The sequence below is a fragment of the Syngnathus leptorhynchus genome, chromosome 11 (genome assembly GCF_054491065.1).
Source record: "Syngnathus leptorhynchus isolate UIUO chromosome 11, UIUO_Slep, whole genome shotgun sequence".
Lineage (NCBI taxonomy): Eukaryota > Metazoa > Chordata > Actinopteri > Syngnathiformes > Syngnathidae > Syngnathus > Syngnathus leptorhynchus.
Genome location: NC_141205.1, coordinates 1,252,792 through 1,270,882, shown reverse-complemented (window position 1 = coordinate 1,270,882; position 18,091 = coordinate 1,252,792). Strand labels below are relative to the sequence as shown.

The following is an 18,091-nucleotide window of genomic DNA, read 5'->3' as shown; positions in this document are numbered from 1 at the left end:
TGGAGTAATAACGCTTCTTTGCACAAGCCTCTCTAGGTCTGCCCGTGCTGATATTGCGTCACAAAGCCAACCGTCAAATAAACAACTCATTAGTTATCATTTTCTATCTGACAATGAAGCACCACCTGTTTTATACATCTATGTTATTACTTCGTGTTGGTGTAACGTAGAATAAAGTACAATACTATATAGAGCGTTTTTCTCATCCAACAACATGAACATGTTTTATTGTGGGTACACATACAGAGATGCGCAGGGAAAATGGGCGGGGCCAGGCTGCGTCTCGCTTACGCGCACGTTGTTGGATGTCGCCCGCGCGCGCGCGCGCGCGCGCTCGCTCGCTCGCTCGCTCGCCCCCTGGTCCGCCGTGATTGCGACGTCGTGAACGTGCACGACCAGAACGAAGCGCGCACATCTGCGAGTACTATTTTGTTATCTATTAGCGTGAAAAAAGGCTCGAATCAGGTGGCAATCATGAGCAAAGTGCACGGGGGGATGAAATGCGTGAAATATCTGCTGTTCGTGTTCAACTTCATCTTTTGGGTGAGTCCATTTGGGTGAGTCCAGCATGGGCGGGAGCGGGCATTGATTGAAATGACATCATTTTTATTTATTTTTTTGAGATTGTTCAAAGTTGTCCCCTGGGAATGAGTTGCATGCTTCAATGTGTGTTTTTGAATGGTAGCTAGTCATGGTAAGGCTTTATTGTGTCCTTTCCAAAAGAGCTCGAGGTGCAAGATGTTGTTTACAGTCGACACTATGCATAGTGTTGATGCTGCATAGAAGCAGCTCAACCCACCTCCAAGCCAAAACAATCATCTATTCACAATATAGTACCTTTGGACAATTAATGCAACACTCACTGCTCGTTGTGTTCATAGAAATATAGCTTCATTGTGAAAGCTAGTTGGAAAAAACACAGAATAATAATAATTCATGCCACGGGTCCTATTTTTTCCTTTTCTTACCGTAAACAAATATTTTCATTCATTTTCCAAAACATACAAAAGTTTGAACAACCTATATCATGCAATTGAATTTAAAACCTTTGCTGTTGGTGTTTTTCTTTTCTTTCTTTTTTTAAATGACATTGTCGCAGGAGACATCGTTAATCTGCTTTTGGGCTCATTTGTTTTGGTCTGTCTGGCTTCTTGAAGTATGATCAGATAAGAGGACTTAGGTCACTGAAGCAACCTCGTACCACAATACTAGATTTTCACCTCCCGGAGCCATTTTCTTCAAAAATCCTCCAAAGACCGACTTTATAAATGAAAAAACAGTTTCATATGAGTCTGACAAAGCACCAAAAGAATATTGCCAGCTAAGGCTGAGCTACTCTGTTGTATTTGTTTCCAAAGTAGCTCGTGACAGACAAGAGGGCAATAACATGACATGACTGTTTTAAAAAATGCACCAGTTGAAAATCATTGCTCTGCATTTTTATCATCTTCTACTTGCTATCGTCATCCTAATGAATACCAAAAGTGAGCAATATTATCATTGTGAAGGCTCTCAATGACGTCAGTGATGGAGTGGAGAGCGTTATAGTCCGATTGAGGCACTCCCAATCACCCAAGGCCGCTCTGACCAATGACCACTTGTGTGTCATAAAAGGAAACAGCGGCTCTTTGTTGCAAGGAGCCCGTGGGACCGACAGCTCTTGTGGCGGCAGCGGCCAAAAGAGGCGGATCGTGTGTGTGTGTGTTTGGGGGGGGCAACAGGGTCGTTTACGTCACCCCTTAAAAAATACCTGCATGGCTCCAGTGCACCGTAGGGAATTGAATTCATTCCGTACCGATGAAGAGTTGTGTTTACAGCCATCATACAGCAGTTGTACCTTGAATTTTTGCTGGCTAGTCAAAACAAAAAAGAACAATAGCTCCTATCTCAAATGAAGTCAGGTGAAATGGGTCTCAAGTCAACAATGTACACAATCTTCACGGTTCTTGCAATCAATAAGGATATAGGAATTCACAATTAGGATTTAATCATCCCTACGAGTTTCAAGAGTGCCGTGACCACTGCTACAAGTTCCACTGCTACTGCTTTTTGAGAATCATTGTTGGTAGAAAAGTGAAAAGGAATGGCCAAGACTGAATCAGATCAAGTTTCAAACCCATAGTGCTCTTAAGCTGGCATCATTTCATCAGCCCTGACATTCTGCCCCCTCAGTTATCCGGCTTGTTGGTTCTGGCCGTGGGACTTTGGCTCCGGTTTGATCCAGAAACAGTGGAGCTGCTGACAGGCAACGACGCCCCTGACACTTTCTTCATCGGTATGTACTTGAACGCCACTCCATTGCTTGAAATGGTGGCCCGTTGTAGTTCATCATGCTACAAAGAAAAATGATAACTCAGCCAGCCAACCAGTGCAAAAAAGGAATCGCAAACAAAGAATCAAATTGTAATCTTGAATAGATGCCACAAGATGGTGGCAAATCACTGAGCGCGTCCTAAAACATCAACACCACCCATGTACACAATCACATGAACAATTTTTTTCATTAGCTCAAAGACAGATAAGCAATATAGCTAATATAGATTGTGCCTTCTAATGCCCATCCTGATGGCACAATACGGCATTGGGTTTCTGATTAGGCTGCTAAATGCCTCCGACAAGTCACATTATAACAGCAAATAAGAAATACATCACCTTCAATGTGGAGCATTATGAAATAAAAAGCATTTCTGTGGCTAAGGTGGGTGGCTGCAGATGCTGAGAATGAGGCCTATTCTTTCTCTGTGTGTGTGTGTCACATGACATGCCCCCCCCCCTCCCCAGGGCCCCTCCTGGAGGCGCTTAGGAGGGGCAAATATCAGGAGAACGTGACAGATGGAAGGATGTTGTTAGGATACGGATTTTAGCTATTGATCTGACTCCAAATTACGATCAACTTTAACACAAGTTTCTATGTCCTAATCCACACACTGGCGCACCTAACAATTTTGCGAGTTCGTTCTGTCAAAGAGAAGACCAGTAGATCAATCAGACCAAATTTACCAAATGTTTATTCCTAACAAAGTGCTCTAATACAGGCCTGGGTCCCGGGTCCCTCACACTAAAACTCGTGCGTTTCTGTGACCACCAAAAGACGACACATTCTTCCGGGTTGCCCAGTTTTAAAGAAACACAATATGAATATTAAAGCATGCAAAACATTGTGTGATGATTGGTCGATGGTCATCTCCTCCCCGTCGAGGTGTCATCACTGTGGTCAGGAGTTGGGGGTTTTCCTCTCGAAGCCCAACCACCTGGACGTGGTATTGTTCTTTGATCACCGACCTGGAGGTGTTATCTGTTGGAATAATCTCGGGGGAAGCCTTGGCCTGCCAGATCAGGAGGCCTTATTTTTATGAGTTTACGACTCTCCTTTAAACTAAATGCTTTCTATTTGGTTCAAGGAATGTCTTTTGATCCTTGTCAGCCTTATGTTTCCTTCCTGTCCTTATGTTACTTTTGTGTTTGTTTTGTAAGAAGTCTTCAATGACAATGAGCAGAGCTTCTTTGCATAGGCGAAACGTTCCCCGTCAGTCCAAAGGGACTTCACTCCCCCTAGTTAACTGTAGCTTTGATTCATAGATTGCAGATGATCAAAATTGGTTATATACAGTTTGAAGAAGTCACATCAAAGTTATCCCACATTTACTCAATATGTGCTGAAAGGTCCAAGTAAGGTTAGATATTATTATTATTATGTGTTGTGTTAGTTTACTAAGAAGTTAAACTTAGCAGGAGTCGGCCACCTGTGGAGAGGACAACTGGTTGGGGGGAAGAAAGCAGACTCTGCACTCCCAATGTGGGGGTCGAGAAGATCAATTCACACTACACTACATTCCTTTTCTAATCAGCGTTACTACAGCCACTATCTCCCTTCCTTTAGTGTAGCAACGCCTCTGTAGCCAGGGCATCCAAGACATCAAAAGGAGGAGCACGTGGGGGAGGAACTAAGAACTGGCAGAAACTGCAAGCGAGCCTCCCCCCAATACTAGATATTATATTGATATGATTATATGTTTAACACAACCTTGAAAAATATGTTTGCTAACTGCTGAAAGCACATTTCCCTTTATTCCCTCTCATGACCTCATTTATGAGGTCATCACCCGCGACTCTAGCAAATATCTACCAGTGCGCTATCGGTCCTTTCTTCCTCCCGCGGCTCATGTTGAGCCACCAGGGTATATTGGCCCATCGGTGGCAACGGGCCAACGGTTTTCTCGATCAACCGGACAGTGAGTGATCTAATACATGGAACACAACAACAACCGCATAACATCATAATTGTAGTAAAAATAGCCACAGCAACAAGCACAGACATGATGAGCCCTTTCCAGTTTCCAAACGTTTTCATCCAATCAAACCAAATATCGGTGTGTACACCTGAATGATCTTTCATCTTTTTATTCAGTGTCCTTAGTCCTTCCAACGCCTTGGTCAGTCGTCCCCCTGGTGCCGTGTTGTTTGGGATGAAAGTACAACATGCATCACCAAACATTCCACACACACCATGTTCCTTAGCCAATAGCATGTCCAACGCAATTCTATTTTGGAACGTCATTAATGACGTCGCGGCCAATTGTTCATGAACTGCGGCAAATGATTCAGCTGTATAATTACCAAGTCGTTGGACATTGTAATGAACGTAATTAATACGGTCTACATTTTTATTGGGGGTGATCCATAGGAAGATACTTTCGAATCCCGAGGCCACTTGATTAACGAGTTTATACTCATCTGGTACACCTCGGGGCACTCCTATAGCGTCAATATATGTTGGATCATCGTCGCTCAACCACGGGGGCAAAGCGTTTCTTTTGGCTCGCTTCAGGAGCTCCGTCAATGGGGACTCCAGGTCCCAATTGAGATTCTGTATTTCAATGGGGACAACCACCACAGGCATTATCAAAGATACGAGGGCACAGATACCTGATGCATTCTTCGGCAAGCGATCATATAATTTGTCATCACCACACCACAACCAGATGTCTGCACGAGAGAGAGGAGAGGTTACAGTCAGTGACAAATTGAATTTGCACCAGGTGGAATCTATTGTCCCAATACTTATGCCGGTTCCCTTTAACTTTAAACATGTCATATTTTGTTGAGTCACATGGTTGTCAAAAATGGGCTTTCTTTTTTCCATGCCTACAACTGGGTAAATATCGTCATAAATCAAACAGTCACCATCGGTACTAGACTTGGTCAACACCTGTAAAATACAAGATAGTTCTATTGCAGCTGGAACGACTTTTAACACTACTCTTGCTTTGAGACAGACCACACAATCTTCACCAGTAGTATTAGCAGCTTGTTCTGCCATTAAAAGCCAATTATTATTTATAGCGGTGACTCCCGTAGTGACCCTAAACCAATCATCTATGCTTCTGACTGCTTCCACGAGGATTCGAGGGTTTGTCGAGAGACTCACGGATACTTCTTGTTTGTCATCCTCACCTTGACATAGGAACACCTGCCAATACGGGTATCCATGCACATATATGTTTAACTGGAAACCCCAGCATCCCACTGTGTGTCTTCCTAAATGTAAATCTTGCGTAGTATTAACCCACAAAGTGATGCCTATCTGCGTTTTTTCCCCTTTTATCATTTGCTGATGTTGTTTCGCTTGAACACTAGTTCCCCATGATTTATACCAATCTTTGGTGTCCCATACCAAGTTTTTCCAACCTCTGTTAACTAGCTCGTTGGTCAAATACCAATCATAATCCCGATAATCCTGTCCTCTAATCTGCCCGTTTACCAAACTATCAAACGGTATGGTAATTTGTACTGTCACGTTTTTAGGGATGCAAACCTGGATTCCCCATTTAAATGATTGAACCGGTTCGCAGAGTCCCCGGTGTGTCTGAGTTACCCCAGCCACCACTCGCCTTTTGGACCGGGATTTTAAATGGTACTCAGACACGTTACTGTTTGTTTTGTGGCACCTCGTTCCATTACAGTACCACAACGGTTCCATGATTGGGGCTAGGTTTTTCAATTTAGCGTTTAACCTACCTTGACTTACGTTCCTCGCCATCTGCGTCATCTGAGTGAATAATTGTATGCCGTGACTACCCAATGCCCTCTCAACCAAAGACAAACTAAACTCACCCCCTAAGCATTGAGAATAAAACAACCACATTTCTCCGTATGTTAATTTACCTTTTCCATGACATGAAGCAACTACAAACCGTCCATCCCCTTTACATTGGTGAATACATGTCCCTTCTCTGTCTGGTGGGGCTAAATCCAATATTTCCCTTACCTGTTCAATTTGCTTCCTCCACACCCTTCTCTGGTACTTTTCCAATTTGTCCTGTAACGTTTGGTTTGTCTCTGTCCAATTAGACAATGTGACATGCATTTGCCAATTCCCGCTGTCACATCTCTGTCTCAAACCTTCCTGTTCTTCTCGTGAGAGCTCTTCTGTTGTGTTCACAAAAACTACTTCTCCTTTGCATCGGTATTGTTTATAAGTGGGTAAAATTTGAATCTGGGACGTTTTCTGCTGGATAGTCTCATCAATTGTCATCAATGTCCACACAAAAAGACAACTTACTAAAAATAGCACTACTAAAATTAATTCTGAAAAATCCGAAAATCCTCCTTTCGAGCCCTCTCCTTTACTTTTCCGTATTGCTGCTCCTTCTCCTTCTGTCACCCCCCTTTTGGCCGGGTCCGGGACACGGCCAATCAAGAATACCTTCATCCTGACGGAACAAACTCTGGGGCCGGACGTAGGTGTGTGTAGTGATACCACCGGCGTCCTTTGAAGTCGAGCTGGGCCGCGTGAGACGTCCTGGCCAAGACACGAAAGGGGCCCTTCCACCTGGGCTCCGTCCACTTTCTGGAGACGACTCGGACGTACACGTATGGTGTGAGCTGATTATCCACCGACACGTCTCCCTCCGCCACAGCTGCAGCGGTTTTCTCTCCAATCTGTGCAGAAACACTGGACACCAAAGCAGACAAATAGGACCAATATGCTGCATGAGACAAATTTGGTACCGTAACATCCTCCGGCGGGACGAGCGTTGTCGCTGGTCCCGGCATTAGACGACCTGTCATCAATTCAAACGGTGCAAATCCAGTGTGCCTGTTAACGGATTGGCGCACAGACAACAAGGCAAGCGGAAGAGCTTGGAGCCAATTCATTTTTGTTTGAGCCATAATTTTGGCCAGTTTTTCCTTCAACGTCCGGTTCATTCGTTCAACTTTGCCCTGGCTCTGAGGATGGTAGACACAGCCGAATCGATGCTTCAAACCCAGAATTGATTCCACCTTGGCCAAGGCTTTGTTGTTAAAGTGTGTACCATTGTCAGAGCGGATCAGGGCTGGAAAACCATGCGTGGGGATGTAATGGGTGATCAAAGCCTTGATCACAGCAGTAGAATCTTCCTTCGAGCACGGATACGCCTCGGGCCAGCCTGAGTAAGCGTCAACCAACACAAGCAAAAAGCGTTTACCATTCACTCTTGTATTCATGTCGGTGAAATCAATGATCACCTCGGCCCCCGGCCACGGGGCCGGCTGAAACAGGCCGGGCTTAGGCTTCAACGTAGGACGTGCATTAAATTTCTGGCAGGACTCGCAATCCGCAACGAATCTCCAGACCACGTCCGAAAGTCTGGGATGCCACCAACTTCGAAGATGGACCATCATGGCATGGGGACCCACATGGGACGGTGTGTGTGCCTGTGATAGGACCTCTGCCATTAGCTTTCCTTCCGGAAGAGCGGGCTGGCCTTTGGGTCCTACCCACAAGCCATCCGATCGTTTGACAGCCTTTGCTGCCAGCCAGACTGATTTTTGTTCCGGGGACGTGGCATCCTGGGCGGCACACAGATCGGCATGTGAGAGCGACAGAGGCAAACAGGAGTCGGGGTGTTCCCCGTCCAGGATTACTGGACCGCGGGACACCATCATGTCCGCTGCCCCGCCATACCCGGCCGTCTGTTTGGCCAATTCATCAGCTGCTTGGTTTCCCCTGGCCACTAAGGTGTCAGCTTTAGAGTGTCCAGGCACTTTGACAACGGCTACCTCGCTCGGGTATTTCAACGTCTCGAACAGCTGCATCATCAAGTCCTTGTGTGCAATCTCTGAGCCTCTGGCCGTTGTGAACCCATTCTGTAGCCACCCTACCAGATCGATTAAGGCCGCCGACACCGCATAGGCGGAGTCAGAGTAGATGGTCACAGCCTCCCCCTTACACTGCTCTAGGGCTAATACCAATGCAAAAACTTCCGCCGCCTGGGCCGATGGGCGGGTGGTGAGCTTCATCACTTTAAGGGGCTGGAAGGAACCATCCCTCCACTCGACCGCCGCCGCGGCCGCATGGAGGGAGCCTTCTTTGTCTCTCCAACAGCAGCCATCTGTGAACACCACCCGACCGTGCCCGAGCGGAGTGGAATAGAGGTCAGGTCGGACTTTCGCCACTGTCTGGACCTTTAACGCACACTCATGTGGACCCACCAACAATTGATCAGCCATGTTCACTCCGGAATGGATATAGTGGACATTTGGAGCAGTCAATATTTTCAACAACCTTGTTTGACGCAGCGGAGTCAACGTGAATGCTGCTGACGCGACAAATGAGGATACTGCATGATCAGTCAACACATAAATGGGATGGCCCATTACTGTGTGAGCTGTCTTGAGTAAGATCTTTGCCAGGCCAGCAGCATATCTGGAACAGTCGGGTTGTCGTTGCTCAATGTTGTCCAAGGGGACGCTGCAATACATCAGCACTGCACGTCCATGCTGCATTTTCTGGTACAGAGCTCCATTCACAACTTTTCCTGAAATGGAGACATCTAAATGGAAGGGCAGAGTGTAATCAGGAGTGGCCAAGGCTGCAGCAGAGGCCAGCTCCTGCACCAGTGATACAAAGACCTCAGCAGCCTCCGGTGTCCAGACCAGGCAAGCCTTGAGATTCCTGGCTCCCTGTTCACGGATCAGGGTTCGGAGGACACCGGTTTTGTCGGCAAAGCAGGGTATGTAGTGTCTGCTATAGCCGCACAACCCCAGGAATGATAGCATCTCCTGCACAGTGGCGGGCCTTGGATGGCGGAGGATGGAGTTTCTATGCTCAGGCGACATGGCGAGGCCACTAGGGGTCAGCACCCGACCCAGAAAAGTGACCTGTTGGCGACAGCATTGCAGTTTCTTTCTCGACACCTTGAATCCTTTCTCTCCTAACCACAACAACACTTTCTTTGTTCCTGCAAGACACACCTTCTCATCCTTTGCTGCAATCAACAAATCATCAACATACTGCAACAACAAAGTTCCATCCGGCATTTGGCATGGTTCGAGGAGTCCCTTGAGCACCTGATTGAACAAACCTGGCGAATTTTTGAATCCCTGCGGCATGCGAGTGTATTGCAATTTTATCCCGTTGTAGGTGAATGCGAACACGTGCCGCACTGAGGGGGAAAGCGGAAGACAAAAGAAAGCATTGGCCAAATCAATCACTGTGAACCACTGGTAGGCAGGATTCAATGACGCTAGGATCCGGTGCGGGTCCGGCACAGGAAGAACAGGAGTGATAGTGACATCATTTACTGCTCTCAGATCATGTGCCATGCGCCATGTTTTCCCATCTGCCTTCCGCACCGGCCTCAGCGGTGTGTTCCATTCGGAACACGACACTTCCAACACCCCTGCGTCCCAGAGGCCACACAGAGTGTCTTCCATGCCTTGGTCCGCTTCTTCCGGCCAACGATATTGAGGCCGTTTGATAAGCCGCGTCTCATCCATTTGGAGATCAATAGGGGCCACTGAGTGACAAAATCCGACATCAAATGGACCTTGGGACCAAAGTGTGTCGGGCAAGGCCGCCAGCATTACTTCAGCGTCCTCATGGTCAGTTAATTCCCTACCGTGTGTGCGGGACACTATCGTCATCTCCAGCAATCCTGTATCTGACATGGGTTGTTTAATTTGGTATGCATTCTGAGATTTAGACCAGTACAAATTAGGAATGTAAGTTTCCCGCCAATCAGTCTGTTGCAACAACTGCTTGACCATTGAACCCAATTGTCTAGCCTCGTGTCCTGGGGAAAGAGCTAGGGAAATGTGTGGCACCCCTTTTTCTGTCATTTTGAACCACTGCATTTGTTCATGTGTCAGCTCAGTTACCGCTGCAACACCCTCTTTACCAATCAAAATGCATGATGAAATTAAATCCCACATGTGCCCTTCAATTTCTTCAAACAAATCCCGATATACATCATCACTTTTTCGGTCATAATATAGAGTGCAATGCAAAGGATCAACAGGTGGGTGGTATGGCGTCAGTGAGCAGATCCAGGGTTTCCACAGTTGGTAGGTCGAGAACACACCACCACCAGCAGGGGTCTCTGGCTCCAGCCTGGCCCAGTAGATGGTTGCCGTTTCTGCTTCTGTTGGTAGGGGCGCCATCAGCCACTGACCATGTTGTTGTATTTGTTGTGAGCACTGGATGCTGATGCCATCTGGAAATTGAATAATCACTCCCTCTGGCCCACACAGAATTCTGGCTTCAACGGCTGACAACAAGTCCCTCCCCATCAAATTGATTGGGGTGTCCGTGGAATGGATGTATTTGTGCCAGAGTCTACACCCCGTCCGGGTGATCACAGTCTCAAGTGGTTTGGTAAAAGGCAGAGTTTGTGGTGTTCCCGAGAAGCCGACCAAAGTTGTTGTTTTCTTTGACAGTGAGGATACAGGAAGGGCAGTGTTTATTGATGAATATGTTGCGCCTGTGTCCACCAGCATCTGCACAGGTTTTCCCTCCACTGTCACATGAAGCATTGGCTCCGCCGGGCCGCTGCTTCTCTGGCTCCCCGGGCATCCCTATTCGAATTGTCCACACCAGAGATCATCATGTTGATAGTACTGACCTCTGTGTGCTTGTGGCTGTTGCCAGGGTCGCCCACTCGAGGGAGCTGTTCGTGTTTGTTGTATCGGCTCCTCGGGTTGATGTGGCGGGCCTCCGGCTGGACGGCCGGCTCCGTGCGGTCGATACTGCGGGCACTCTCTTGCCCAGTGATCGGTTTCGCCGCAGATGTAGCATGCGTTGGGCGAATGGTTTTTGTATGTCGCCCTCCCCGGGTAAGCAGGTGCACTCCCTCCCCGTCCTCTGTATCCGCCCCGGAACTGGCCCCTTCCGCGTCCCACCACCTGAGGAGCCTGTGACATTTGCATTTCCTTTTTCTGTGATTTAGACTGTCTAGCTTCACCATGCATTTTTGCCAACTGTAATTTCAACAACTGTTTGGATAATGCGTCTGTCTCGTTATCAACTTTAGCTTGTGACTCAGTAAACATTCTGCAGTGATGCAAAAGATGACGTTTAAACCGTTCCTCGGCACAAACCAGAATGTCAGGGTCTGACATTAACTGCTTCTTCACATCTGGCGGAAGTCCATCCACCAGCGCCGTCCGGAAGAGCACCTCTGCCTCGTGCGTGAGAGCCGGATGGCGACCTGTGGTTTCAATCCAACTCTCCACACATGTTACATAATGTTGGGCAGGTGACATTTTCACATCATAAGGAAACATAGTGGGGGCCAAATCGGTGGGTTGTGGGAAAGTCATTTTAATGTTTTCAAACAGGGGCGCTGCTACTTGTGGCAAGGGCACCTCCCTCCCCAGTCTCGCTGTGCCTGCTGCTTCCTCAATCGCCTGCAATTGCACTAGGGAGCATGCTCCTGCCAACATCTGTCGCATGTCACCAAGTGTACAACTCTGTCCACTCATTAGAGCCAAAAACTTGTTCAGCCACACCTTGCCTCCTCTGTGTAGTGGGGGCATCTTTTCCATCATCGCAGTTACATCACGGAGCACCATGGGCTCGTAACGCTGACCATCCGCTGTTGCCACTAGGGGACACATCAACTCATTTTTCTGAACCTCTGCTTGTATCATCTGTCCACGAGTACTCCGCAAATTATATTCTCTCCGTGTCTGGCTCTCTCCCTGTCCGCCCTTTTTTCTACCATTCAGATTCGCGTACTCCAACATTTTCCTCTGTTGCATCACAACATCATCTTCCTCCTCACCGCTACTGTCCCGCTGTGAATGCTCCTTCTGTCTCCACTCGCTCTTCGCGTCTTGTCTTATTTTCCCAGTTTCCCATTTCAACATCTGCGCTTCCTGTCTACGCTGCTCATCAACTTGATCAACTTTCTTTTTTAGCTCCTCGTTCTCGGCACTTAGTCTATGCCCACCTACTCCTTTCGTTATGTTGGACGTTTGAGAGCTCGGAGCGGGGGTGGAAGTGTCCACGCGGGACGCCTCCTCCTCCCTGATCCGTCGCCTCTCTCTATTTACTTCTTGTTCAATCAGTTGTACAATACTTTGATCCGCCCTTTCGCCTTCGCCCTCGACATCCACTACCAGTTGGCCACCCAACGTCACCACTGGAGCCATCACTCCGGGGTTGCCGTACGGCGGCGGTCCAACAGCAGTCACTCCGAGTGTGGGGGCACTCGGGGGTGTTACATCATGCAAAGATGGATAAATGCCCTTGTATTCAACTCCTTTCTTATCTGTTTCCACCGCTTTCTCTTCCACTTTGGCATGTATCGCATACAATTAAGAAATCTACTTGCCATGTACTTCTCATCACCTTCAAGAGTTAGAGATTTACCGTTTTTTATTTCCTATCTTAACTTGGTATTTTTAGATTTTTCCAATTTTTTTCAATTTTTTGTTTTACTTTTTTTTTTTTTTTTTTTTTTTTTTTTTTTTTTTTTTTACTTTTTTTTTTTTACTTTGAGGATCCTCAATGCAGGATTAAATTTACCCTTCAACAGAATTACTAGCCTGTGTATTACGGTTGGTTTTTGCTAGTACTGTTTTTTACTGTCAATTTATCCTACCATTCACACTCTCAACGCACACACACCTCTCATCACACACACTATCTCACTCCATTCATTCCTCTCAGCACACGCACTCCTCTCATCACACACACTATCTCACACACACTCCTATCAATTTGGGGCATTTTGGATGTTTTAGCGGTCTGATCTCTCACAGAAGGAACTGTTACCACCGGATGTTTTCGGGAGAGCCTCACACCTCCCAGGATCTCAAAAAAAAAACCTGGCTATTTGAATACGCTCGTCAACGTACCCTTGTCCGCCACGACTAGGCTAGGTCCCGGACCTATTCGTAATACGCGTAAGTCCCTGACTTTACCGTACACGTCACACACGTAAGTTCCAAACTTATTTGCCGTATGTATCTCTTGCACACTTTATTTGATCTGAACAACAGTCTCCTCTTAAATTTCCTCTTTCAATTTGCAGAATTTCGACTTATAGTAACAGGTATTCTGCTTACCTTATCAGTGATGAGCGCTCAGGGTTGAGGAGACGTTGTACCAGCTCAACGTTGTGCACCTTACTTATTCCAAACGGTTCGCCGACCGAGAGACAGCGTCCCGGACGCTGTCCGGTGTCCTGGATACAGACCACGAGTTGTCAATTACCCTTCTCTCGACATCACGTCAGGGTCACCAAGAAATTGTTAGGATACGGATTTTAGCTATTGATCTGACTCCAAATTACGATCAACTTTAACACAAGTTTCTATGTCCTAATCCACACACTGGCGCACCTAACAATTTTGCGAGTTCGTTCTGTCAAAGAGAAGACCAGTAGATCAATCAGACCAAATTTACCAAATGTTTATTCCTAACAAAGTGCTCTAATACAGGCCTGGGTCCCGGGTCCCTCACACTAAAACTCGTGCGTTTCTGTGACCACCAAAAGACGACACATTCTTCCGGGTTGCCCAGTTTTAAAGAAACACAATATGAATATTAAAGCATGCAAAACATTGTGTGATGATTGGTCGATGGTCATCTCCTCCCCGTCGAGGTGTCATCACTGTGGTCAGGAGTTGGGGGTTTTCCTCTCGAAGCCCAACCACCTGGACGTGGTATTGTTCTTTGATCACCGACCTGGAGGTGTTATCTGTTGGAATAATCTCGGGGGAAGCCTTGGCCTGCCAGATCAGGAGGCCTTATTTTTATGAGTTTACGACTCTCCTTTAAACTAAATGCTTTCTATTTGGTTCAAGGAATGTCTTTTGATCCTTGTCAGCCTTATGTTTCCTTCCTGTCCTTATGTTACTTTTGTGTTTGTTTTGTAAGAAGTCTTCAATGACAATGAGCAGAGCTTCTTTGCATAGGCGAAACGTTCCCCGTCAGTCCAAAGGGACTTCACTCCCCCTAGTTAACTGTAGCTTTGATTCATAGATTGCAGATGATCAAAATTGGTTATATACAGTTTGAAGAAGTCACATCAAAGTTATCCCACATTTACTCAATATGTGCTGAAAGGTCCAAGTAAGGTTAGATATTATTATTATTATGTGTTGTGTTAGTTTACTAAGAAGTTAAACTTAGCAGGAGTCGGCCACCTGTGGAGAGGACAACTGGTTGGGGGGAAGAAAGCAGACTCTGCACTCCCAATGTGGGGGTCGAGAAGATCAATTCACACTACACTACATTCCTTTTCTAATCAGCGTTACTACAGCCACTATCTCCCTTCCTTTAGTGTAGCAACGCCTCTGTAGCCAGGGCATCCAAGACATCAAAAGGAGGAGCACGTGGGGGAGGAACTAAGAACTGGCAGAAACTGCAAGCGAGCCTCCCCCCAATACTAGATATTATATTGATATGATTATATGTTTAACACAACCTTGAAAAATATGTTTGCTAACTGCTGAAAGCACATTTCCCTTTAATGTTCATAATGATTTTCATTTTCGTAGCAAACAACACTCAATATCCAACTAAAATGTTCTGTATGGAAAGCATACGTACACCTGCTTGGTGTATTATTTTGCAAGCATCCCCTGCTTCTCTTCTTGAAGTCCACTCTTTCATTTGTTTGGGAAAAACAACAGCTTGCGGCTCTCCCGCGTGGCTTCATTAAATTTGCGGCACCCATAGAGTGTGCTGCCTGCCCTGAGGGACTCACTGTATTACACTCAGGAAGGTGATGACATCTCAGCAAAAAGGCTAATCATGCTAAGCTAAGATAACACGGTATCTAACAGCAGGGCCTGTGCAGATCATTCCAAGTATCGATCCTCACGTGGGTATCGGTATGGCATCGATTCCAAACAGCTAGTATTGATTCTTTACGTTCTCGTGGCTTCTTTGAGCAATAGCTGTTTCTTGATGTACTTTGAAAGAATTCTTTTTCGACTGACAGCCAGCTTTTCCATCAATTATATTTCAATTATTTTTGAGAATTATTGATCAATCACGCCACTTGTGTGTTCTTGTGTTATCTATCCCGCAGCTGTCTATATTCTTCTGGGTGCGGGCAGTTTGATGATGCTCGTCGGCTTCTTTGGATGTTTTGGAGCCGTTCGGGAGTCTCAGTGTCTTCTCGCCTCGGTAAGTTTAATCGCAAGGCCCGGGCTCCCCTAGTGCTATGCAAAGAATATCTGAATTAATTATTTCAACTTTGCATGATGGGGGGGGGTTAAACTTTTAGTTTTAAATTGTTAAGTTGTATTTAACTTGTAGTCATTTGTTTTTAGAAATGTTTATTTTCACAGTGACAGAATTAAAGGGAACACAACTATAAATGCTATTGTGTTTTTTAATTGTCTCTTTTGCAGTTCTTTGCCTGCTTGTTGATCATTTTTGCTGCAGAGATTGCAGCGGGCGTGTTTGGATTCATCAACAAAGAGCAGGTACACAAAAAAATAGAAAAAGCTGTTGGGAATACATCAATAAAATGAAAAAAGAAAAACCTTAACCAGCATAAATTTCACCAGATTGTTGAGGAAGTGCAAAAATTCTACAGCAACTCCATCGGCGACGCGTCCAATTCCAACGCGACTGCCGTCGCACACATTTACCACAAAACCGTGAGTCATTATCATTTCCAAGTTTTATCCATTTGAATTGATAGAAAAAAAAACATTTTGATTTGCAGCTCAACTGCTGTGGGGGTTCGACACCAGTTTCTACATCTGACCTGTGTGCTGACGCCCCAGAGGAGACCAAGGTAAAGTAGAGTCACTATGATTGTGTCCACAAGATGGCGCCCTTAGATGGAAAAGTGTAAGGAGGTGACACAACATGTACCTAATGAAGTGTCCAATGTCATTCCAGGACTGTCTGAGCGCCATCACAGATTTCTTCAACGACAAGCTGCACGTCATCGGCTACATCGGGATTGGCATTGGAGGAGTAATGGTGTGTGTGTGTGTGTGTGTGTGTCATGACTGCGTCATCGAATGCACCACTGGACATTTTAATAAGCGTTCATGGATGTGTGTGTGATTTCAGATTTTAGGGATGATCTTCAGCATGGTGCTGTGTTGTGCCATCCGGAACGGCAGGGAGGTCATATAGCAGTTGAGCCATGGGGTGGATGGATCCCTCTCCTCCTCTCCTCCGCTTTCCTCACCTCACCTTCCCTCTGCATATAACACATGCTGTGCGTCTGCTTCTGTGACATTTCTGCTGTAAATATGAATGCATCGTTGCATGCTCCTCCATCCTGTGTCCCGCTCTGGTTGTTTTGGAGGACTAGCCTGCCTTTTTGTAAAGCTGACCTCTTGTCGAATGTACTCCATACTATACGTGCCTACTGGACAAGCCTTGTGCAGCTATTACATGTGATCTAAATGTAAGGCGAGTGGTTGGTTGGCTGGCATGTTTTCACATACTGGATTTGAATGTCAACTTTGCCTCTTCTCCCATGCTTGCGTGACTATTACTGCTCGGCCATCTCCTAACTTACAAAATCATGCATGTGAACTTGTGTCAGTGGTGTGCACACCAGTTCTTTGAAGTGAATCTTTAGAATCAGTTCACTCAATAGATTCGTTCAAAAGAATCCTTCACCGCTACACTTTCTTATTTATTTATTCTTTTTTTTTTTTTTTTACCTCGTGTGGTGTACCTAATCACAGGCCATTTCATTGGGGAAAAATCATGGTCAAAGCTTAAGTGAAAGTGAAAAGTGCTACACCCATCCTCACCACCACCTCCTGATTGGCTGTTTGATCTGTGACGTCACAAGGACACTCTATTAGGTACACCGCCATTTTTGGTGTCCCGAATAACAGGCCACTTCATTAGGGAAAAATCTTGGTCAAAGCTTAAATGAAAGTGAAAAGTGCCACACCCGCCCTCACCCCCACTTTCTGATTGGCTGTTGGATCTGTGACGTCACTTGGACACTCCATTAGGTACACCGCCATTTTTAGGTGTACCTAATCACTGGCCACTTGATTAGGGAAAAATCATGGTCAAAAGTTAAAAAGTGAAAAGTGCCACACCCGCCCTCACCCCCACTTTCTGATTGGCTGGTTGATCTGTGACGTCACGCGGACACAGGTGTACCTAATCACTTCATTAGGGAAAAAATTTAAGTGAAAGTGAAAAGTGCCACACCCGCCCTCACCCCCACTTTCTGATTGGTTGTTGGATCTGTGACGTCACTCGGACACTCCATTAGGTACACCGTCATTTTTAGGTGTACCTAATCACAGGCCACTTGATTAGGGAAAAATCATGGTCAAAAGTTAACAAAAAGTGAAAAGTGCCACACCCGCCCTCACCCCTACTTTCTGATTGGCTGGTTGATCTGTGACGTCACATGGACACAGGTGTACCTAATCACTTCATTAGGGAAAAAGTTTAAGTGAAAGTGAAAAGTGCCACACCCGCCCTCACCCCCACTTTCTGATTGGCTGTTGGATCTGTGACGTCACTTGGACACTCCATTAGGTACGCCGCCATTTTTACGCGTACCTAATCACAGGCCACTTCATTAGGGAAAAGTCATGGTCAAGTGCCACACCTGCACTCACCCCCACTTTCTGACTTCTGGCTGGTTGATTTGTGACGTCACTCGGACACTCCATAATGTACACTGCTATTTTCAGGTGTACCTAATAACAGGCCACTTCATAATTTTCTTTTGTTTGGTTTTCGGGCGAGAGGGCACCAGCTTCTATGCGCATTACCGACGTACGGTGTGGGATAAGTTACGTCATTGCATGTTGGTTGAAGTCATATGAAGTGAAAAAAGAACGAATAACTTCAGGAAGTGATCCGTTC

General features: G+C 46.1%; 1 protein-coding gene and 1 long non-coding RNA gene across 2 annotated transcripts; one reads left to right on the top strand and one right to left on the bottom strand.

Annotated features, from left to right (window-relative positions):
- Positions 1-401: 401 nt before the first annotated feature.
- LOC147048716 (CD9 antigen-like) lies at positions 402-16,987 on the top strand. Its single transcript, XM_085923292.1, has 8 exons — positions 402-543; positions 2,173-2,275; positions 15,309-15,406; positions 15,634-15,708; positions 15,793-15,885; positions 15,954-16,025; positions 16,133-16,216; positions 16,310-16,987. The coding sequence occupies exons 1-8, from the start codon at positions 475-477 to the stop codon at positions 16,373-16,375; spliced, it is 660 nt and encodes a 219-aa protein (XP_085779418.1). The 5' UTR covers positions 402-474; the 3' UTR covers positions 16,376-16,987.
- Positions 2,991-14,738, bottom strand: LOC147048717 (uncharacterized). The gene is made up of 2 exons (XR_015067529.1): positions 14,533-14,738; positions 2,991-6,668 (listed from the first exon to the last, which is right to left on the bottom strand). It is a non-coding gene; the product is annotated as an uncharacterized LOC147048717 (long non-coding RNA).
- Positions 16,988-18,091: the final 1,104 nt, after the last annotated feature.